The sequence below is a fragment of the Gadus chalcogrammus genome, chromosome 8 (assembly GCF_026213295.1).
Source record: "Gadus chalcogrammus isolate NIFS_2021 chromosome 8, NIFS_Gcha_1.0, whole genome shotgun sequence".
Lineage (NCBI taxonomy): Eukaryota > Metazoa > Chordata > Actinopteri > Gadiformes > Gadidae > Gadus > Gadus chalcogrammus.
Window position 1 is genome coordinate 14,175,736 of NC_079419.1, and position 22,516 is coordinate 14,198,251.

The following is a 22,516-nucleotide window of genomic DNA, read 5'->3' on the forward strand; positions in this document are numbered from 1 at the left end:
CCCACATCTGGGCCCCCACCCGCCCACCCCCCTGGCCCGGTACCACAAATAAATAGATTTCCCTCCCCCCCCCCCCCCCCCCCCCCCGGGGAGACGGCGTCGTTACCATAGTAACGTCATCCATCCCCCAGCAAAAGTGGAGCGCAAGGGTCACTCAATGATTTACAAGATTGGTCTCCACACACACATGAATGAGCCACATATAAACCCCCCACATTGACGGATTAGTGTCCCATTGGAAACCCTCTTCCCCATCCACAGATTACCCTTAACCCAATCCCCCCCACCTTCCCCAGACATGCATCAGCGCGGCGCTAGTTTGCCAGCATGATTAGTCAAAAACCTATTTGGTTGTCCCCATGGGAAAATGGGAAAACGCTTTTTTTTCCCCAAGCAACCCACAGTTTTGTTTTTTGTCCCTAGAATATCAAATACATGTTTGTTTTTTATGTCATGAGACAAATGGTTTACCTGTCACGTTAAAAACTCCCGGCCACAAACATTAGTTAGTTGGATTATTGAGCTGCGAGGTTCCGTCACAGACGGACGAGAACGGTTTGTGCTACGCTAACCGCCGCCGCAGTGCTTATCCGTCTCGGACCCGCTGTCTCTGGACAGGATGGCGGTTAAAACAACAAATGCTATTCCTTTTTTTTTTTTTTATATCCCCCCCTGAAATATAACATTTCTACTCGGCTGAACACAAGATAGTTGTCAACCATCTAGAAAAATGTCCCTCTTATCAAGAGCATGATTCTATAAAGCCCCTTTAATCTCAAATTCAAACTACCACCAGCAGCCCCCTCATCTGCCCCCCCCCCTCCCCCCGGCCGGTCTGCTGTCATAAGGGCACCGAGAGCAGCTTCTTGTGGAGGTACTGCTTCACCTCTTCGATGCCGTTGAGCTTCTCCAGCTCCTGGTAGGGCAGCTGCAGAGGAAGACAGGGGGATGGATCATGCTTCTGCTGCTTCCAGAACCACATTCTGACATGTTTCAGTGCCTTTTGTACTGGCTACCAAGGGGTGTGTGTGTGTGAGTGTGAGAGACCTGTAGGATGATGTAGCCGAGGAGCTGCAGGTGGCGGTCCCTCATGGCGCGTGAGCCCACCAGCACCACCGAGTTGTGACAGTAGTGCCACTTGTCGTTCACAGACATCACCACCCTGCACAAACCAAATGCATTGTGGGAAACGGTCCACCAAAAAGCACCATGAGACCAACGTAGGTGACACTGGGATGTTCCCACCCACCTGCGGATGGTCCGTAGGTCGCCGGCGGCGACGTCCGCATCGCTCCTCTCCGCAGGGTGCCCCCCGGAGAGGGGGGCTGTGGCCGGACCCTCGGAGGCAGAGCTCTCAGAATAGGCCACTCCCTCGTAGAACCCCTGCAGCTCGCAGTCCGCCTCCTGCCCGGAGGGGGGAGCCGCCACTCCCCCTGACTCCTCCTCCTCCAGGATCTGACCAATGGAGAACTGGAAGAGGGAGTCGGGCCCCGGGGCCCCGGGCGGCGGCGGCGGGGGGGCCAGGCTGTCGGAGGGGGGGCTGCTCAGCGTGGAGCTGTCCTGGCTCTCCAGGGAGGCGTCCTTGGCCAGGCCGGAGTAGTAGTCGGGCCCCGAGGCGTAGTAGGAGCCGTACTCCGCCAGGCCCCCGGCGCCGTTGGGGCCCGGGGAGCCGCGGAGGTGCAGCGGGAGGAAGGGCTCCGGGACGGCCCCCTCCGGGTCCGGCCCCTCCCCCTTCAGCGGGCTGAACGGGGAGAACTTCTGGAAGTCCGAGGTCAGCGTTGTCATGGAAACCGCACCGTCGGCCTTGGGCGTAGCCACGGCGACGCAGGTGGGCGGGGGCACGCCGGCTCCGGGCCGAACGGGGAGGATCCGCCCCGACGCGTCCATTAAGATCAGGAAGTCTGCAGGAAGTGACATCACCACACATAAGCGGACTGAAGGCGGGCCCCGAGAACGTCTTTGTGCCAGAGATTCGGATCTCAGATCAGGCAACTTATAAATATAAATGCATCCAAAGAGCTTTATTATTAAACTGGCATGAACAATCAGCACTATTAACTACCAGACTACTAATGGTAGCATTCTTGGTACTAACGATGGTATTCACAGTACTGTTAGTAGTTCTACTACCCATATGGGCAGCGTACCTGTGTAGTATCCTGGAGCCAGCACCTCGTCCTGCTTGTAGCTCTGTTCTCCCACCAGCTGCCTCAGAGCTTCAGCCACCAGACCCTTATAACTGACAACCGCAGCAACCAATCAGAACCCACATACACAACAGCCAATCAGAGAGCAGACAACACAACAGCCGATCAGAGAGAAGACACAATATTGTACTTAACGTCCCCAGCCTACCTGTGTGTTGGACCTCCCCCAGCCTACCTGTGTGTTGGACCTCCCCCAGCCTACCTGTGTGTTGGACCTCCCCCAGCCTACCTGTGTGTTGGACCTCCCCCAGCCTACCTGTGTGTTGGACCTCCCCCAGCCTACCTGTGTGTGGGACCTCCCCCAGCCTACCTGTGTGTTGGACCTCCCCCAGCCTACCTGTGTGTTGGACCTCCCCCAGCCTACCTGTGTGTGGGACCTCCCCCAGCCTACCTGTGTGTGGGACCTCCCCCAGCCTACCTGTGTGTTGGACCTCCCCCAGCCTACCTGTGTGTTGGACCTCCCCCAGCCTACCTGTGTGTTGGACCTCCCCCAGCCTACCTGTGTGTGGGACCTCCCCCAGCCTACCTGTGTGTGGGACCTCCCCCAGCCTACCTGTGTGTTGGACCTCCCCTAGCCTACCTGTGACCTCATGCCCCCGGCTCACCTGTACTTGCGGTTGACCTCGTCGGCGGTGAGGGCGTGGTCGAACATGAGCACCTTGTGCGCGTCCTGCAGGCGGGGGCCCGTGTAGTCCCGGTACTCCAGCTGCACCGTGGCGTCCAGCAGGGACAGGTAGCGCCGCACGATCAGCGCGTACGGGCTGTCTGCAGGGGGCGGGGCATGACGGGGTTAACGGACTGCAGTTATAACTAGAGCTGTCAAGCGATTAAAATATTTAATCGTGATTAATCGCATTAATGTCAGTTAACTCACGATTACCGGTAATCGCGTTTAATCGCAAATTCTTTTTCTATGCTAAATATCCCTTCATTTTTTTGTCCCATAATTCTTCTCATTTTAATTATCTTATCAACATGGTGAAGTGCATCGGCTTGCCTTGTGCAAATGATTTTTTATTGATAACAACATTGGCATATACTGATCAAAACAGGACGATACAAAAAAATAGCCTATAGTGCAATTAAACGACTGCTTTGAACAAATGTCATTTGAACATAGCAGTCAGGCTACTGCTTCTATGTTTTGAGCCAAAGAAAAAAAATATATATATATATTTTTTAGTTTTTTTTAAGTAAAACAATTGCGTTAATCGCGCGCTAAATTTTTTAACGCCGTTAAAATTGGTTTGCGTTAACGCCGTTAATAACGCGTTTAACTGACAGCTCTAGTTATAACGCAATGTTTCTACCCTGTGGCCAGACCAGAGCGCTGTCAGTGCTTACTGTTAGTGTTTACCCTTAGTGTTTACTGTTAGTGTTTACCGTTAGTGTTTACCGTTAGTGCTAACCGTTAGTGTTTACCGTTTGTGTTTACCGTTTGTGTTTACCGTTTGTGTTTACTGTTAGTGCTTACTGTTAGTGTTTACTGTTTGTATTTACTGTTAGTGTTTACTGTTAGTGCTTACTGTTAGTGTTTACCGTCAGTGTTTACTGTTAGTGTTTACTGTTAGTGTTTACCGTTAGTGTTACCGTTAGTGTTTACTGTTAGTGCCTCACATTCACCCATTCATAAACACATTCATTCACCCATTCATACAAGGCGACAGCCAGCAGCTCGGGACCAGTTAGGGTGTCCTGCTCAACACTCTGGGATCTGTGTATGAATGTGTTGACTGGTATGGGTACTGTTGATTTGTGTAACTGTGTGTGTGTGTGGTGGTGTATCCTGTGTGGTGGTCTGTTCTGTGTGGGGGTCTATCCTGTGTGGTGGTCTGTCCTGTGTGGTGGTCTATCCTGTGAGGGGGTCTGTCCTGTGAGGGGGTCTGTCCCGTGAGGGGGTCTGTCCTGTGTGGGGGTCTGTCCTGTGTGGGGGTGTACTGACTGGTGACGTTGCTGATGAAGCTGGGGGAGAAGACGCGGTGCAGCACTAGGGAGGGGAAGTGGCCCAGCTGGAACAGGGACATGAGGATGTTGACGGTGGCCAGCGGCGAGCTCAGCGCCTTCAGCTCCAGCACCACCTCCAGCTTGGAGAAGAGCTGCTGCTCATTGGCCGGCCGGTAGCTCATCCTGCTGAAGGGGAACACCAGCTTCTGGATCACCTGGGGACACATCAGAGAGGGGGTTCAACAGCCAATCAGAGGGACTAATCCTCATCCAATCAGAGAGGGGGTTCAAAAGCCAATCAGAGAGAGGAATCGAAATCTGATCAGAGAGGAATCGACATCCAACAGCCGATCAGAGACCAGGAACTCAGAAAAATATTACGTTTTCTGAATGGTAGGCTATGTAGATTTGCCTTTTCAGGAAGAAAATGAACCCAAACAGGTACACTGTTTTAAATCGCTTTGTCACAATGTTAACACGGTTATATCACTTGCATTACCATTTAATAATATAACGATGATGATTATATAAAAGGTCCTATAAATGACCCAGTTTTAAATTGCATGGCAACAATGTTAACGAGGTCCCACCACTTTATACATTCCCTCAACAAGGGGTGGTTCCGGGGGCTCCGGTCCCTCACCTTGCTGTCCAGGTACTCTGCCTTCTTGACCAGGAAGTCTGCGATGGTGTCCAGTAACTGGGTCTCCCGCAGGCGGTGGCGGGCCACGTACTTGGCGATGAGGGCCATGGTGTAGGGCGTGATGCTGTCCACCTTCTTAGGAAGCTCCTCTGCAGGGAAGGGCAGGAGACACACCGTCATCTCAGAACGCTCGCAGCCGGCTCCGTGTCTCTGCACCTTAACCGAGGCTCGTTCCTGTACACAGTACGCTCTCAACCGGCCAGGTTCCGTGTTCTGAACCGGCCAGGTCGGTGGTTTACAAATTGCGCTGGTCGCCCATTAAGTAGGTCACAGCAGTTGAAAGGATGGCTTTACACGATGATTTGATTAACATCGTTTTCAAAACTGTGTCTGCATGTCTACATGCCTCGTCTGTTCCTATTTGACCATGTCGATGTTTGAAGAATGATCTCACTTTTCTGGTTTGGTAATGAGAACTTATGTGTCCGTAATGCTCCTTTTACTGCAAACTTTCTTTGTTGCTCAACGGAACCCCCCCTTTCAGGGTCGAACATGGCAGGAGAGAGGTTGAGAATGCCCGGGATTAAGTGAACCCACAGTGGACGATGCTCTGATTCAACCCTACTAGCCTTCTACACCACGTCCTAGCTATGTTGCGTGTGTGCGTGCGTGCGTGCGTGTGTGGTCCGTACTGGCCAGGCTGGCGATGAACCTCTCCTGCCGGTTCTGGTAGAAGAGGTGAGAGCTGAAGATGAGCTCCAGGCTCTTGTTGCTGGCCTCGCGGACGCACGCCGCCAGCATCTCGTCCAGCAGTGCCATCTCCTGCTCCCGCACGCCGCTCACGCTCGCCAGCGTGTGCTTCACCAAGCGCAGGATCTTCCTGCGAGGGGAGGGAGGGAGTGAAACGGAGCACGTACTGACACACCCACACAGCTTGTGTGTGTGTGTAACAGAGTACTGAAAACTGACACACACTCAAAGCGCAGAAACAGAGTTCTGCATACTGACACACACACACACACAGTAACTGAGAACTACATACTGACACACACACACACACACACAGTAACTGAGTACTACATACCGACAGACACACACACACACACACACACACACACACACAGTAACAGAGTACTACATACCGACAGACACACACACACACACACACACACACACACACACACACAGTAACAGAGTACTACATACTGACACACCACAGACAGAGTAACAGAGTACTACATACTAACAGACACACACACACACACACACACACACACACACAGTAACAGTACTACAAACTGACCCACACACACACACACACACACAGTAAGAGTACTACATACTGACACAAACACACACACACACACACACACACACACACACACACACACACACACACACAGTAACAGTACTACATACTGACACACACACAAACACACACACAGTAACAAGAGTACTCCATACTGACACACACACAGTAACTGAGTTCTGCATACTGACACATAAACAACACAAAACAGACAGTACCAGAGTATGTTCTGACACATCCACACAACACAGTAACATAGTAACGTAGTAGTATGTTCAGACACACACACGCTGAGTAATACAGCACCAGAATAGATACTGACACAATACACAGTACATACTGACCCAGACAGCCCATGGAACCACATCACCAGCGTACCCAGTACTCCTCCTATCACCCACCTGTTAGCTAGCAGCAGCTCTGGGCTGGAGGCGGCCGGGCCGTTGGCGCCCTCTGGTGGCTGCAGCGTGCGTAGCTTCAGCCGGTAGTAGGACAGCAGTAGGAAGAGGGTCTGGGGGTGGCGCTCGCGCTCCAGGTTCTTCTCCAGCGCCGCCAGGCAGGCCTCTGTCAGCGGGTGCTGGCAGCCCAGGTGGAGCTTCATGCTGGAGCTGAAGACCATGGACACGTCCTTCTGGTTGAACTGGCCCAGCCGGGCCTGGCACTCTGCCTCCAGCACCTCCACCACCCTGCAGTCGCTGGGCAGGCCTGGGGAGGGCACCACCACACAGCGTGTAACGTACACACCGACGTAGACAAGTACAGAGCCACATTTACCAGTACAGGCAGATACAGACCAGTGCATAGAATAGAGAAGGTAGAGGGATTGATAAGGGACATCGTGACTTAACTTATCCTTGCATATGAAATGGGAACTGCAAAACATCTCAGGCCAGATTTAGTGATCATGGTTCCAAAACAGCAATCGCCTACAGGTAGGCTGTGCAGCCTGCGCTCATTGGGGTTCTGAAGTCTAATACACTAAACCCTGCATTGTCCTTCCTTGAGTAGTGATGTGTTGAGTTAAAGTAACAGACTCATATCTCTCATCCCTATGTCGTGGGATTTTAAATCTGAGTGCAGTGAGGGCCGGAAGGAGGCCTCACCGAGGGCCGCCACGGCGTACAGACAGTTGACCACGCTGAAGTTGTCGAACTTGGCGCAGTCGCCGATGATGTCGTCGCAGAGCGTCTGGAAGTCCTGCTGCTCCAGGATGTCCCGCCCTTCGCTCTCCTCCGCTCCTCCCGCTCCGGGCGGGCCAGACGCCGCCCCTGTCGCAGCCCCGCCGTCGGAGGCGGCGGAGGATCCCGTCCCCGCCGCTGGGCCGCCGCCTCCGCCCTGCAGCAGCTGGCTGATCTTGTGCAGGGCGATGGGGTAGTGGTTGTGGGAGATCTTGCCCGGGTTCTGGGTGACCCAGCGCAGCACCTCGTCGGGCCGGTGCGAGCGCTCGATCAGCCGCTTGAGGGTGAAGAACGTGTCGTAGCTCATCTTCTCCTGGATGAAGTTCCACGTCTTCTTGCGCCCCGAGGCCAGGCCGCCGCCACCGCCCAGGGCGGGCCCTTGGCTGTAGTGGTGGTGGTGCAGGTGGGCGTGCTGCTGCTGGAAGTGGTGGAGGTGCGGGGGTGGGACTAGGGGAGGGGCCAGGTGTGTGGGCGGGGCCAGGTGTGCAGGGGGCGGGGCGTGGTGGGGGTGTGGGTGGTAGTGGTGGGGTGGGTGATGGCCGTGGAAGTGGGGCCCGCGGTGAGGCTCTGCGCGGCCCTGGTAGAGGGGGTAGGCGGGGCTCTGGGCGGAGGGGTGGTGGTGGTGGTGGTGGTGGTGGTTCTCCATCATGGTCATAGCTCCGCCTCCACCTGCTGAGAGCTGTGTCCTGCGGGCCGGCTTACCCCCGGCTGGCCCACCACCCCCACCGGCGCCGGCGGAGCTGTAGAGGCGCGTGGTGTACATGGCGGCCTGGGGGAGGGGCCCGAGGCGGGGGAGGGTGCGGAGGGAGGAGGGGAGGTGGAGGCTGCCGGAGCTCAGGAGCTTCCAGCCAGAGAGGAGACGCAGCATAGTCCAGAAGCTGGCCCAGAGGGGCAGCAGCACTCACTACACCTGCACGCGCACACAGACAAACAGACGGACAGAGAGAGAGACGGAGAGGGAGAGGGTTATTGTGTTGTGGTTTGATCATTTCCATATTTGAAGCCTAATCTACTTTTTGATAGTTTGGCCCATGCTGAATGACCCGTTGCATTGAATTGAGAGAAACATTGACAGACAGTTAGACTAACAGGAGGAGGTGGTAATATGGCTAAACACATTTAGACAGAGTCTGACAAAGTCGAGAGGGGATAAATGGTTGAGACTTGAGAGACATTACATCCTGACGGTCAAGAGGTAGTACAGATGGCGAGAGGCATTGTGATAGAGTCAGAGAAGGTGAGACACACAAAACAATAGCGAACGCAGCAGGACAACAAGCAGAGTACAGTAGAAACAGGCATTAACCTGGCAAGTAATCCATTCTTTGAAAGCAGTCCACCTTTCAGCAGAAGATTCAAACACTAATTATGCAACTATATCCTGTATTGGCTCTAGTATTACATTTTATTATAGGTTGCTCTGCATTTGTATGTCAAATAATTTGAGTTATAGGATAAGAGTTGATCTTCAGTTGAAACTCTACCATGAAGCCTAATCTGCAGTGCTACTGGTTAAGGATCTGATGTTGCTGTTAATGCTGTTAACATTAGTTTCCAACAAGTATGCTAATGCATCCTCCCGTTTCCTTATGTTACTGAATCTGGAGATGGAAAGAAGCGGGTCAAACACCCACCATGGCAACAGCATCATGGCCACCACAAATCAAATATTACTAAATACAACGAGTGCCTACATGTCTATGCATTCACGGTTGTAGCTTCTCATATACCCTTCCTATGCATAATCCTCCTAACCAACCGGTATGCATTCACAATCTAGCAACATGTTTCAACACGCATGCGTATAGATCTGTATTCAATGTTAAACAAAGTCCATTCAAAACCCAAACATCAACGCACTGTACTGGAAAAAGTAATAACTAATAATTTGGCTTAATACACATTATTATCGTTCATACAATTCAATATTCGTAATAGATCCCAGGGCGCAGGGCTTTTAATTCTTGCTGGACTAAAGCTGACGTCATTCACTGCAATGAAACACTCGATCGTTTCCATCAGATGGATCCCCTCAACCCCAACCATAGCAGGGTCACATACAGGGTCAATTTAAAATCGGATGTATGTGAAATGATTCACGCTGACAATCAAGGCGTTGGCTGATGCAAGTGAACGTTAACAGTGAGCTAGGGGACTTAAAGACACAAGTCAAGGAGCTTGACATTTCTGTTAAAGTCATATGTGCAAAAGGTAAAGAGAAAAGCGATACATAGTGAGCATGTAATGAACATACTTACATTTTTCTCTAAGGCAATCTGAGGTGTTCAACTAGAGAAACGAAGCCTGAGTGCAGCTACTGCTAGCTCCCTGCTAGCCCTGGGCCATTCGCTCTGAAACGTCAAGTTTCATCAGATTGTTAGTCGATCCAAGTGTGAACTCGAGTTTCTTTGCAAGTGGCACCCACAGCTACAATTCCATTGATGGCCTATTTTTAAATAATTGACGTTAAGCGTCTCTAACTACGTTGGCTCCTTGGTCGTGCAGCCATGGGCATCTTTTCACATTAGAAAGTTTCCAGATCCACCCTCCAACCTGTGTTAACAGCCGTGTAGTCATGATCCATTGTGTGGACAAAACGAGTATGGTTTTATTACTGGTTACACGGTCTAAAAATACACGAACTGACTTTGGGTTGGAGTGGCTAATGGGCTTCCAGCGGTCGGACATAGGTCGCTGGGTGTCGGTAGAGTAATGACAGTGTGTGTTTTGAACAGATTACCTCATAGTTTGCAAACATCCGCACTCGTAAAATGTTGAAGTACGATAGTCTGGTTGCTTGCTATATGAGTAATGAACGGACAGAATAGCCCCGATGACAGCAGCTTCACTTCTGGCGAGCAGCCCCGGCGAACGCCATCTTTTCCTTCCCGAAGTGCAACTGCAACAGTGCACTTCTTCGTCTGGTGTCATTAGTAGTTTCACGCCGCCGCATGTCGCTCCCTGCTGGCCAATAGACGAACTGGCACAGTTACTATGTAACATGTCTGAGTACTTTCACCACCAGAGGGCGCTCTAAAACCACCCATTCTATATAACATTCACACATTGTTCTACATGGGAAGCAGTACATGAGTGAATACAGTGGTATGTTTGAAATTAATGTCATAATGATGATAATAATAATAATAATAATAATAATAATAATAATAATAATAATAATAATAATAATAATAATGCTAATGAGAATAAGTGTTCGTAAATGTATTAATAGTAATATGTTTGCTTTGATTTCTTGATTAATTACCGCTCTTAAGAATTGTCCAATAAAGGGGCAGACCCACAAAGATTTATAACAAGGTAATTCACAAAAGTTAATATTGGGTAACAAATGGTTTACGTCACATTGAAAACGTCATCGCGCAGCTCACGTCTCCATTCGATAACAGTAAAGATGGCGCAGGAGTTGGGCCATGGAAAGGGACTTTTCCTCGGTGTTTGACCGCGACAGTATTGCTCCTGTTATCAAAACGTCTCACTCAAATTAAACAATCTTGAGGGTCCACGATGGCCCACCGGTACCTCCGGCTATCGGAGGGGTGCAGGCACCTGCTGAGACGCCTGCTGCCGCCCCATGTCGCAGTGGCTCCAAGCACTTCGCGCCTGGTATGTGTCTCTCGCACGTTTTGAACGATCCGCTCAAGAAATCAAGTGTCCAATGAATCTAAATGACCCATACTGCGTGTCCGTATTACGGTTACAGCCTTTGCAGAGGTCTGTGTGCGGACGAAACAGGACGTGGCGTGTCCGTGACTTTGTGTTGTCTCGCAGCGTGCTGCCGCTGTGGACCAGAGGCCCCGCATTGACATTGATGCTGTTGTTTTGCTCTGACAAGTGAAGCTGGGTTGCACAACAAATGGCCAAACTAGACCTGAGATGTGTAATACTGTATTTTTTCACTGTCAGCAGACAAAACTGCCTATTTGGTATCACTGACGTCTAGTCTGCTCAATAAACATCTTGACCTCTGTTAAATAACACCTGTAATACCTGATCTCTGAAATGTTTGATGCCATTAACATTATGTTCATGGGGTCGTGTGGTTGCTCCGAGGTAAACGCTGTGTGTTAGCTTCCACCACAGACCAGTGCTCACGGTGTGACAAGTCATTCATTTTCACATAATGACAGTTGTATAACAGTTGTAACAGTACATCGGCTGGTTGCAGACACACCAGCAGTAACTCGTCGAAACACACGGCACAGTTAATTGTCGACACCTGTCGCATGTGTTAACGTTTTGGACCATATTGATTGACCTGTCTGTAACTCTAGAAGCACCTGTTGTGAAACACAGACGCTTTATTATGGGTAACTACAGAAGATAACGGCCGTCTTGCGGTGCGGCCCGTAGGTGCTAAGTCCCACCGGGAGCCGGGCCGTAGCGGAGGGAGATACCGTGCTAGCCGCGGTACTAGGAGCTGTGAGACGTTTCTGCGCCAAACCTCCGAAAGGTACGACCCCGACGAAAGGTGGCGGTTTGACCAATACCGGTGTCTGCAATGCACATGGCTGTTGCCATGACCACACAAGTCGACATTGTTGTCTCTATTGAGGTAACGCCGGGTCTCTTCCTGTATCAGGGTTCGAGAAGTACTTCCCCGAGGGCAAGAAGACACCATCCAGCGCTGAAGCGGCCAAAGGTACCCCCCCTCCTCCTCAACCACCTTTTTATGATCTTGCTAAAGACTGCTACTCTCCACTCTGAATACTGCTTGATGACATACTGACACATACCCCTCTGCCCCGCCCCCTCCCTCCCTCAGAGGCCAAGCCAAGCAATGGGCCGAAAAGCTCTGGGAGATCGGGAGGAGGAGGGGGAGGGGCCTCGGGAGGAGGGGGAGGAGGAAAGAGGGGAGCCCGGAAAGAGGACTCCACCTGGCAGAGTCGTCTGCAGAAGGTGAGACCTCTGAGAGGGTTGACGTCACTAGGGCCATAGTAATGGTGGGATGATGTCATTGAGAATGTAATGATGAAGGCACGAGGGTCAGAAGGTTAGAGGGTCAATGACCCTGTCCCTCAAACAAACATTAATCACACGTTTATTAACGCATCACACGAGTGCCGAAGCCTTGGCCGATATTGTGGCATTGACGCCAAAACGCTGTTGTTGCCAGGGTGATGTGCCTTGGGACGACAAGGAGTTCCGACTGGTCCTCCTGAGCGCGGTCGCGTTCGGGGGCACCGTCACCTACCTGCTCCGGGACGGAGGCCGCGAGGTCACCTGGAAGGACTTTGTCAACAACTGCCTCGCCAAAGGAACGGTAAGGTTCCCACGCCCCTTCAAAACCGAAGGCTTTGTCCTGACGCAGGGTTTCATCCCGTTTTAATTCGTTAGTACAATTGGGAGTGGAGCCACCTAAACCACTCATTAGCCTGCCCCTTTCTCACGCTGGAGCTGTGTGATTGGTTCATTGGTTCATAACCATCTCTAAGGTTATGGGATCTGTGTTGCCGGGCAGGGTTGAGCCAGTTTCTTCCCAGTGATTAACTGGTGTGGTGTCTCCACAGGTGGAGCGGCTGGAGGTGGTGAACAAGCGCTACGTCAAGGTGGTGTCCACTCCGGGGACGCCCGTCGATGGGGTGAGTGATAGTTTCAATATGAGAAGATGACGATGATTAAGATGATAATAATGCATACATCAGTGTGTACATTTTACCAAGCCTTTTAGGATTTTCCAGGTCACAGTTGTAGAACAGTGTGTGTGTGTGTGTGTGTGTATCTATCTATCTATCTATCTATCTATCTATCTATCTATCTATCTATCTATCTATCTATCTATCTATCTATCTATCTATCTATCTATCTATCTATCTATCTATCTATCTATCTATCTATCTATCTATCTATCTATCTATCTATCTATCTATCTATCTATCTATCTATCTATCTATCTATCTATCTATCTATCTATCTATCTATCTATCTATCTATCTATCTATCTATCTATCTATCTATCTATCTATCTATCTATCTATCTATCTATCTATCTATCTATCTATCTATCTATCTATCTATCTATCTATCTATCTATCTATCTATCTATCGTTCTGGTAAACATATAAAATTAGAAGTAACTAGATATGACATCGAACACACTCTTAAGCAGAAACCCACCGGAGGAAACGGATATTAACAGAGCAGACGGGATAAAAACAGAGTTAGATGACTTGTACAAATTGGGTTTGAGATTTTTTTAGCTTTTTTAAGTAGTGTGTCTCATTGATGGAGATGTCTGGGTATGGGGGGGTGTGGGGGGCGGAGGCTCCCAGAGCCAGGGTGCAGAGTAATCACATGTCCTACAGCACCCACGGTCCCAGCACCTCTGATATTCCGTTCCTGTGTTGTTGTGTTGCTGTGTTGTGCTTCCAGTACGTGTGGTTCAACATCGGCAGCGTGGACACGTTCGAGAGGAACCTGGAGACGGCGCAGTACGAGCTGGGCATCGAGGGGGAGAAGCGCCTGCCCGTGGTCTACTCCACGGAGAGTGACGGGTGAGGAGCCCACTACCGTACCGACGGCACCCACCCACTGCTCACTACCTCTGACCCTCCAGCCGTACCGACGGCACCCACTGCTCACTACCTCTGACCGTCCAGCCGTACCCACGGCACCCACCCACTGCTCACTACCTCTGACCCTCCAGCCGTACCCACGGCACCCACTGCTCACTACCTCTGACCGTCCAGCCATACCGACGGCACCCACCCACTGCTCACTACCTCTGACCGTCCAGCTGTCGCTTTCATCCAGAGCCACGCTCAGATAGACAGATGCACGTCATCCAGGAGCCGGTAGGGGATAGGGCGTATCGCTCAAGGAGTGTGGACATGGGGGATCGAACCCACAACCAATCTGCCACTACACTACCCTGCCGCCACACACCTACTATCATTTAATCTTAAAAAGTACCAGATATGTTTGTCTAAAACTCACTTACAGTTAATTGGGTCATAAAGCAACAGGTAGACATTGGGGTTAGATCCCAGTACCTTATGGCAGAGAGGTTGAACCTACCCTTGCCCCTACACTGTCCTGCCACACATGCACTACCGTCCAGCACTGTAAACCAACCAGCACTGTCAACCTTTTCCTGTCATTCCTACTGGTCCTACTGGTCCGACTGATGGAGGTGGATCCGGTGATCTAACGCGTGTCCCTCTCTCTCTCCGTCCCTCCGTCTCTCCTCCAGAACGTTCCTACTGAGCATGCTCCCCACGGTGCTGATCATCGGCTTCCTGCTCTTCATGGTGCGGCGGGGGCCGGGCGGGGCGGGGCGTCCGGGCCGGGGGGGCATGGGCGGGCTGTTCAGCGTGAGCGAGACCACGGCCAAGGTGCTGCGGGAGGAGATCGAGGTGAAGTTCAAGGACGTGGCGGGCTGCGAGGAGGCCAAGCTGGAGATCATGGAGTTCGTCAACTTCCTGAAGAACCCCAAGCAGTACCAGGACCTGGGGGCCAAGATCCCGAAGGTCAGTCCGGGGCCCCCCAACCTCACCCTCGTTTAGGGAAGAGTGTGTGTGTGTGTGTGTGTGTGTGTGTGTGTGTGTGTGTGTGTGTGTGTGTGTGTGTGTGTGTGTGTGTGTGTGTGTGTGTGTGTGTGTGTGTGTGTGTGTGTGTGTGTGTGTGTGTGTGTGTGTGTGTGGGGTGGCTGGGTGGGTTGGGGGGGGTGGCTGGGTGGGTTGGGGGGGGTGAATTTGGTAGGCATGTGGAGAGACCAGCTGGAGAGTAAGCTAGAATTATTTTAAAGTATCAAACCCAACAAAAATCCTGCCCCTCATATCCGGCCTCCTTCCAAACCCACTCCCCCTCAACACGGACTAGCTCGCTAGCTTCAGCAGCAGGTCTGCAGAGCCTTGTGGTAGACCTCTGTCCTGTGTGATGAGCGCTCTGGCAGTGTGAGCTCATGTGAATTAAAAGTCACTGTGTTCTTTGGACTTAACCCTCGTTACTCTCGACTAACAAAGCTTTCTTTCTTTCTTTCTTTCTTTCTTTCTTTCTTTCTTTCTTTCTTTCTTTCTTTCTTTCTTTCTTTCTTTCTTTCTTTCTTTCTTTCTTTCTTTCTTTCTTTCTTTCTTTCTTTCTTTCTTTCTTTCTTTCTTTCTTTCTTTCTTTCTTTCTTTCTCTCTCCCCCTCTCAGGGGGCCATCCTAACGGGGCCCCCCGGCACGGGGAAGACCCTCCTGGCCAAGGCCACGGCGGGGGAGGCAGACGTCCCGTTCATCACCGTCAACGGCTCAGAGTTCCTGGAGATGTTTGTGGGCGTGGGCCCCGCCCGGGTGAGGAGACCCCCTAGAGCCTCACATCACCACACACACACACTGTACTATTATACATTATACACACTGCATTATCTGGTGACACACTACCACATACAAACACACCATATATTATTATACGATATACAAACTGCATTATATTGTAACACACTACCACATACACACACTGTATTATTATACATTATACACACTGCATTATATGGTAAAACACTACCACATACACACACACTGTATTATTATACATTATACACACTGCATTATATGGTAACACATCACCACATACTAGGGCTTTGACTCTGAACTTCGTTATTCGAATATAATTCGAATATCAAAATATAAACAAAATTCGAACGAATTTTAGACAGCCATTAATATTCGAACCTGTTATGGGCAGGCCAAGAGGGAGAGACGTCGGAGAACCTGACGCAGTCCATTCATAATATTGTAATGACCACGGAAGAGGCAGTGAATGAAGTATTGATTAGACAGTGATTTATAAGAACCCTAATAAACCGTTGGAACACGCAAGACCGGTAACCATAGCAACGCGGTACACCAATCTCGCGAAGCCCAATCCAGGTCTTGCTGAAGGCATTTAATGGTCAAAATATTATTAATAAATATTTGAATATTAATATTAATAAACAAACAAACTTCTAATATGATTTTTGGGCAAAGGTCAAAGCCCTACCACATACACGGTACTATTATACAATACACACACTGTATTATAACACACCACTACATACATACACACTGTGGTAACACACACACACACACACTGTATTCAAGTATAACACATACTCCATCAATATACTTATCTTCTCTCTTCCCCATTTCCTTCTGTCAGGTCAGAGATCTGTTTGTCCTGGCGAGGAAGAACGCGCCGTGCATCCTCTTCATCGACGAGATCGACGCGGTGGGTCGGAAGAGGGGGAGGGGGAACTTCGGGGGCCAGAGCGAGCAGGAGAACACCCTGAACCAGCTGCTGGTGGAGATGGACGGTAGGACGGACCCCCTCACACCCACGCCTTCAGAGAGTGCTTGCAGAGTCCATGACTTGGTGCTGTTCACTAACGTCTACCTAACGAAGGTATTCATGAAGAGCCGCACAGATGTCCTTTAGGATTGATTCAAACTATGCTACAGTGATTCCCCCAGCACTGTATGGTTAACAAAAATAGGGCCCCGCCTTGACTACCAATGTATACTTTTTTTTATTATTATTATGCATTAACAAAGTACAAAACTCTCGTAGGGAAAGAAAACATACTCCCATCATGTACAAAAAATAAAGATAAACAATGCATTGGTGATACGGTTCACATCAATAGTTGTGCCATAAAGCCTTTTGATGGAATAGAAACGGCGGCATCAGATGGTTGCATATATTATTGCGAACTGAAACCCTCCCCCCCCCCCCCCCCCTGCTGTGTGTGTGTGTGTGTGTGTGTGTGTGTGTGTGTGTGTGTGTGTGTGTGTGTGTGTGTGTGTGTGTGTGTGTGTGTGTGTGTGTGTGTGTGTGTGTGTGTGTGTGTGTGTGTGTGTGTGTGTGTGTGTGTGCGCGCTTTAGCACGGTAGCACCTAGCCTACCCAAGTGTCTACAAAGGGTTGACGCACTCTACCAGCAGCTGGTCTTAAAAACAAAAGTTTCTCAAGGGTGAAAACGTGCGAAAAACATCTGATACATTGATTTTTGCATGCAGTCACGAGGTGTTGCGTGAGGCTGTCTCTGTGAAACTGACTGTGTATTTCCCCACCACATAAGTCATCTATTCACGCCATCCGTGAACTCAGCCTAACGACAGTTGGCACGCGTGCGTGCGTGCGTGTGTAAAAATAGCGAACCATTTGAAGCGTGGATACAACGATAAAGGCAGCGCTAAAGAGACCCTTATCTCCTCGTGTTCTGCTCAGGCTTCAACACGGCCACCAACGTGGTGGTCCTGGCCGGGACCAACCGACCCGACATCCTGGACCCTGCGCTGATGCGGCCCGGCCGCTTCGACCGGCAGATCTACATCGGTGAGGAGCCAGGGTGCTAGCTAGTGAGCTGAGACGGCTGCTAGAACCGGTTCTAGCGAGATCTCACTTCATGAGTGAGATCTCGCATCTAGGACAGATAAGGATCCTAAATGGAAAAAAGCAGACAATAATCGTAGAAATGAACTCATCTAATGCACTCATACACCAGTCTCCTCTCTAGCAGATCTCAGAATAAAGTTTCACAGAATTTGAATACAGTTTCATCCCCCCCCCACAAAGCACTAAGCCCTACATAAAGGAGGGCGATGTTTACCTGAAGGCCAGAAACCCCTGCGTCGTTGCCAATACGCAGAAACTCCATTTGTTTGTGGTCGGCCGTAAGGACAGAACAATAAGACCCACAACAAACCTTCTGGCTGGACTCTGACCCGTCTCCTCTGTCACACAGGCCATCCCGACATCAAGGGCCGGTCGTCCATCTTTAAGGTCCACCTCCGGCCTCTGAAGCTGGACCAGAAGATGGACAAAGACGCTCTGGCCAGGAAGATGGCCGCCCTCACACCTGGGTTCTCAGGTAATCACCTTCGATGAGAGGTGGAGTTGGAAGACCGCGTGCTTCGTCCCGGGAGGTCTTTGATCTAGAATCTTTCTAAATTTGCTCTTCTTTCTATGTATCGTGTGTGTGTGTGTGTGTGTGTGTGTGTGTGTGTGTGTGTGTGTGTGTGTGTGTGTGTGTGTGTGTGTGTGTGTGTGTGTGTGTGTGTGTGTGTGTGTGTGTGTGTGTGTGTGTGTGTGTGTGTGTGTGTAGGCGCTGACATCGCCAACGTGTGCAACGAGGCGGCGCTGATCGCTGCTCGCCATCTGGCGGACTCCATCGACCAGAAGCACTTTGAGCAGGCCATCGAGAGGGTGATCGGAGGTGACGCACTCCTGGAGGGATACACAAACATGGACGGACCCACACGTACTGACACAAACACGCATACATGCACAAATGTACTGAGCCAAACACACATATATGTACTGACACACACACATGTACATGACAGACAGGACACTACGATGGTACTGGTTGTGTTATGGTTCCTCTTGGTTCTGGTTGGTACTGGTTCCTGATGGTACTGGTTCCTGTTGGTTGTGGTTGGTACTGGTTCCTGATGTTACTGGTTCCTGTTGGTTGTGGTTGGTACTGGTTCCTGATGGTTCTGATTGGTACTGGTTTCTGTTGGTACTGGTTCCTGTTGGTTGTGGTTGGTACTGGTTCCTGATGGTTTTGGTTGGTACTGGTTTCTGTTGGTACTGGTTCCTGTTGGTTGTGGTTGGTACTGGTTCCTGATGGTTCTGGTTGGTACTGGTTTCTGTTGGTACTGGTACCTAATGGTTCCTCTCGGCTTTGCAGGTCTGGAGAAGAAGACCCAGGTCCTTCAGCCCGAGGAGAAGAAGACGGTGGCCTACCACGAGGCGGGACACGCCGTGGCGGGCTGGTACCTGGAGCACGCCGACCCGCTGCTCAAAGTACTCACTCACTCACTCACTCACTCACTCACTCACTCACTCACTCACTCACTCACTCACTCACTCACTCACTCACTCACTCACTCACTCACTCACTCACTCACTCACTCACTCACTCACTCACTCACTCACTCACTCACTCTCCCACATACCACTCACTCACTCACTCACTCACCCACATACCCCTCACTCACTCACTCACTCACTCACTCACTCACTCACTCACTCACTCACTCACTCACTCACTCACTCACTTACTCACTAACTCACTCACTCTCCCACATACCCCTCACTCACTCACCCACACACTCTCACTCACTCCCCCACACACTCTCACTCACTCCCCCACACACTCACTCACTCCCCCACACACTCTCACTCACTTACTCACTCCCGCACTCACAATGCTCCAACACACAGTGATACCACTGCACAACTCTTCTACACTTACACTTCATCAACACACTTGATACCACATGACCCTTCTACATACTGCTGCATCGAGCCACACATTCTTGCCAAACACGACTCTTCGACACACGTAATGACACAAACGTTGACTAGACAGTGCCTCAACAAGCCACACTAGCCACGAGTAAGGTCAACTCTCCTTTCAGGCTAATGGATAGGAAAATAATATGTAAATGTCGCTTGCTGCTGGACTTCCTGTTTGACTTTGTTTTCCGGCATACTCTCAGGCTGACGGATGAACTGTACTGACCGTGTGTGTGTGTGTGTGTGTGTGTGTGTGCGTGCGCAGGTCTCCATCATTCCGCGGGGGAAGGGTCTGGGCTATGCCCAGTACCTGCCCAAGGAGCAGTACCTGTACACGGCGGAGCAGCTGCTGGACAGGATGTGCATGACGCTGGGGGGACGCGTGGCCGAGGAGATCTTCTTCGGACGCATCACCACCGGGGCGCAGGATGACCTCCGCAAGGTCACGCAGAGCGCCTACGCCCAGGTACGTAGTACTAATGTTTACTTTACTATTATTCTGTCTATTATCTTATACTCTATGGTCACCCAGAGCGCATACGCCCAGGTCAGTGGTGCTATTATACGTTATTATGTGTTTCCCCTACTCCACGGTCAGTCGAACGATTATATATATCATATGTAGTGTTGGCATTCTTTAGGATCGGCTCTGTCTGGGATGTTATGAAGAGTCCCATGCTGATGCACTATGGCCATGTGTGGGATGTAGATGCAGTCAAGGTGTAGAGGAGATCATGGTGTTTGTTCGGTGTACATACTTATTTTGAGGATGTAGTTAGGTTTGAGTTGTGATGAAGAGGGCGTCACGGTGCCAGGGGCCGTTGTGCGTGTGGAAACGGTTCCGCTGCAGGTGTGATGCCCTGGCTTCAAACCTACTGTCAGAGGAATACTGCAGGTAGCTGATCCGTGTGTGTGTGTGTGTGTGTGTGTGTTTGGTGTTCCTTCTCCAGATCGTCCAGTTCGGGATGAACTCGAAGGTGGGCCAGGTGTCGTTCGACCTGCCGCGGCAGGGGGAGATGGTGCTGGAGAAGCCCTACAGCGAGGCCACCGCGCGGCTGATCGACTCGGAGGTGCGCGGCCTCATCAACGACGCCTACTTGCGCACGCAGGCGCTACTGGTGGAGAAGAAGTCGGATGTGGAGAAGGTGAGAGCGTCTTCTGGTTCCACTGGTCTTGGAGGAGGGGTTCGTCATGCCTTGCACGCCCGCACAAACGCCCACTATGTTAAGGGCTCTGGGTACCCTAGAGAAGTGCTTTATAATACAATCAATTAATATAAAGGTATTATGACTTGTTTAACAGGCCAAGTGACTCAAACTGGATTGAGGCTGGTAGGCTTACATTTTTATTTTCTTTGTATACTGTTGGACAAGGATCAGGGTCAAACTAACTGAACCAAGCAAAGGTCATGCAGGTTAGCTTACGTAGCAGGGTGCTAGCAGGTAAAGGGGCATTCAGCACTCAGTTAGCCTAGCCTGTACAAACGATGTCTGGTTCTGTAGTGCTCTCCATCTTACAATCAACTTCTATTTAAAAGTGAATCGGAGTCCTTGTAATGACCAACCATCGGCTGTCGTTGAGACCCTTTCTATCTCAACCAAACAATCAAATGATGCCTGGCCAGCTGACCTCTATTCAAATCTTTCCTAAAGAGGAACGCCCAAATTAGGCCCACCTTCAGCCCTCCACCCACCCACCCACTCAGCCAGGTTCTGTTCCCCTGCCGCTATACACGCTGACGCGGTTGTCCCTCCCCTCCCCCAGGTGGCGCTGCGGCTGCTGGAGAAGGAGGTGCTCAACAAGGAGGACATGGTGGAGCTGCTGGGCCCACGGCCCTTCGCCGAGAAGTCCACCTACGAGGACTTTGTGGAGGGGACAGGGGGCTCGGAGGAGGACACCTCCCTCCCGGAGGGCCTGAAGGACTGGAACAGGGAGAGGAAGGAGGAGCCGGAGGAAAGCCAGGAGGAGCAGGTTGCGCGGCAGATCTCCAAGGACATGCCCTTTTAAAGACCCTCCCCACACTCCTCCACCAATCAGGAGGGTGCAGACGTCACGGGACACCTTTTTCATGAGGCCGGGGCGCACGGACTGGGAGCTCCAGGAAGGACTGGCCCAGTGCTCTCGCCTGCTGCCCAGAGAGAGAGCGAAGGACTGGGGGAGCGAGAGAGTCAAGCCCCCCAAACACCACCTCTACCAGCTCCACCACCTGCGTTCAGCTAGAGTTGTACCTGAGTTACTTATTCAGATGGTACCATGAAAACTATGAATTAGTGAGAATGATGCTCTGACACACGAAATACTACTCCTTCTCCTCTTCTCTGGTGGAGGAGGAGGCTTTTAAGGAGATTCTCGAGGACATGGATGTTAACTGGTGACCAATGAAATCTAGGGAAAAGCTGGCTGCATTTTGAAGTCAATTTTCAAGTCGTACCACCTTGTTGAATTATTGGCTGTCTATCGTCAAACCATTATTTTTCATCAAATCGTATATAAAAAACTGTCGTAAATGCAAAAAGATTGTCAACCGGTCTCCAGGCGGTTACATGGTTGTCTTTGTGTTGTACGTGGTTTAAGTTAAATGGAGGAATCGCCGTGAAGAAGATATTGATCAAGCTCATGGGTGGTGTGTGGTTCTTTTGAAATCTGGGGCTTGCAGTAACCTTTAAATGTTTCCCACCTGGTTTGCTCTGGTTCTGCCATAAAACACATATATGACAGCTGTGTCTGTTCTTGCAATAAACTGCTGAAAACACTGACATTTGCCTAGTAATTCTTATTCTTATTGACTAATACTCGCTATATATGAGTTTTTTGGTCTATGCAAACATCGATGCACCCTGTGATAATGTCTTTGCGTGGTTGGTCTTGAAAGCAACACCAGAGAGGTACCTAACCCAACTCAAAGGTTTTTACAAAACGATTAAACAGATCTATGGGAGTCTTTAG

The 22,516-nt window shown here is 50.6% G+C and overlaps 2 protein-coding genes across 4 annotated transcripts; one reads left to right on the forward strand and one right to left on the reverse strand.

The window, feature by feature from the left end:
- Positions 1-109: 109 nt before the first annotated feature.
- Positions 110-10,194, reverse strand: LOC130388194 (uncharacterized). 3 transcript variants are annotated; one of them, XM_056597565.1, is made up of 12 exons: positions 10,022-10,194; positions 9,540-9,632; positions 7,207-8,191; positions 6,505-6,808; positions 5,487-5,674; positions 4,795-4,943; positions 4,150-4,366; positions 2,813-2,972; positions 2,148-2,239; positions 1,250-1,901; positions 1,048-1,162; positions 110-928 (listed from the first exon to the last, which is right to left on the reverse strand). In XM_056597565.1, the coding sequence occupies exons 3-12, from the start codon at positions 8,147-8,149 to the stop codon at positions 842-844; spliced, it is 2,907 nt and encodes a 968-aa protein (XP_056453540.1). In that variant the 5' UTR covers positions 8,150-8,191; positions 9,540-9,632; positions 10,022-10,194; the 3' UTR covers positions 110-841. The 3 variants fall into 3 exon arrangements, with proteins under 3 accessions (XP_056453540.1, XP_056453542.1, XP_056453541.1); XM_056597567.1 differs by lacking the exon at positions 9,540-9,632; XM_056597566.1 differs by having other exon boundaries at positions 9,540-10,194.
- A 473-nt stretch (positions 10,195-10,667) lies between these two features.
- On the forward strand, positions 10,668-22,443 carry LOC130388003 (AFG3-like protein 2). The gene is made up of 17 exons (XM_056597300.1): positions 10,668-10,905; positions 11,653-11,752; positions 11,882-11,941; positions 12,065-12,198; positions 12,416-12,562; positions 12,810-12,881; positions 13,672-13,793; positions 14,492-14,768; positions 15,437-15,574; positions 16,425-16,578; positions 17,492-17,599; positions 18,009-18,134; positions 18,369-18,479; positions 18,960-19,075; positions 19,836-20,036; positions 20,521-20,715; positions 21,335-22,443. The coding sequence occupies exons 1-17, from the start codon at positions 10,807-10,809 to the stop codon at positions 21,575-21,577; spliced, it is 2,403 nt and encodes an 800-aa protein (XP_056453275.1). The 5' UTR covers positions 10,668-10,806; the 3' UTR covers positions 21,578-22,443.
- Positions 22,444-22,516: the final 73 nt, after the last annotated feature.

Bases quoted from the DNA above. Each gene is read 5' to 3' on its own strand.
- LOC130388194 (XM_056597567.1), bottom strand. From the start codon at position 8,149: ATGCTGCGTCTCCTCTCTGGCTGGAAGCTCCTGAGCTCCGGCAGCCTC. The intron at 4,367-4,794 runs GTGAGGGACCGG...ATGTGTCCCCAG, and splicing joins CAGAGTACCTGGACAGCAAG to GTGATCCAGAAGCTGGTGTT. The intron at 929-1,047 runs GTCTCTCACACT...CTTCCTCTGCAG, and splicing joins TCGGCTACATCATCCTACAG to CTGCCCTACCAGGAGCTGGA.
- LOC130388003 (XM_056597300.1), top strand. From the start codon at position 10,807: ATGGCCCACCGGTACCTCCGGCTATCGGAGGGGTGCAGGCACCTGCTG. The intron at 12,882-13,671 runs GTGAGTGATAGT...TTGTGCTTCCAG, and splicing joins CGGGGACGCCCGTCGATGGG to TACGTGTGGTTCAACATCGG. The intron at 20,037-20,520 runs GTACGTAGTACT...TTCCTTCTCCAG, and splicing joins CGCAGAGCGCCTACGCCCAG to ATCGTCCAGTTCGGGATGAA.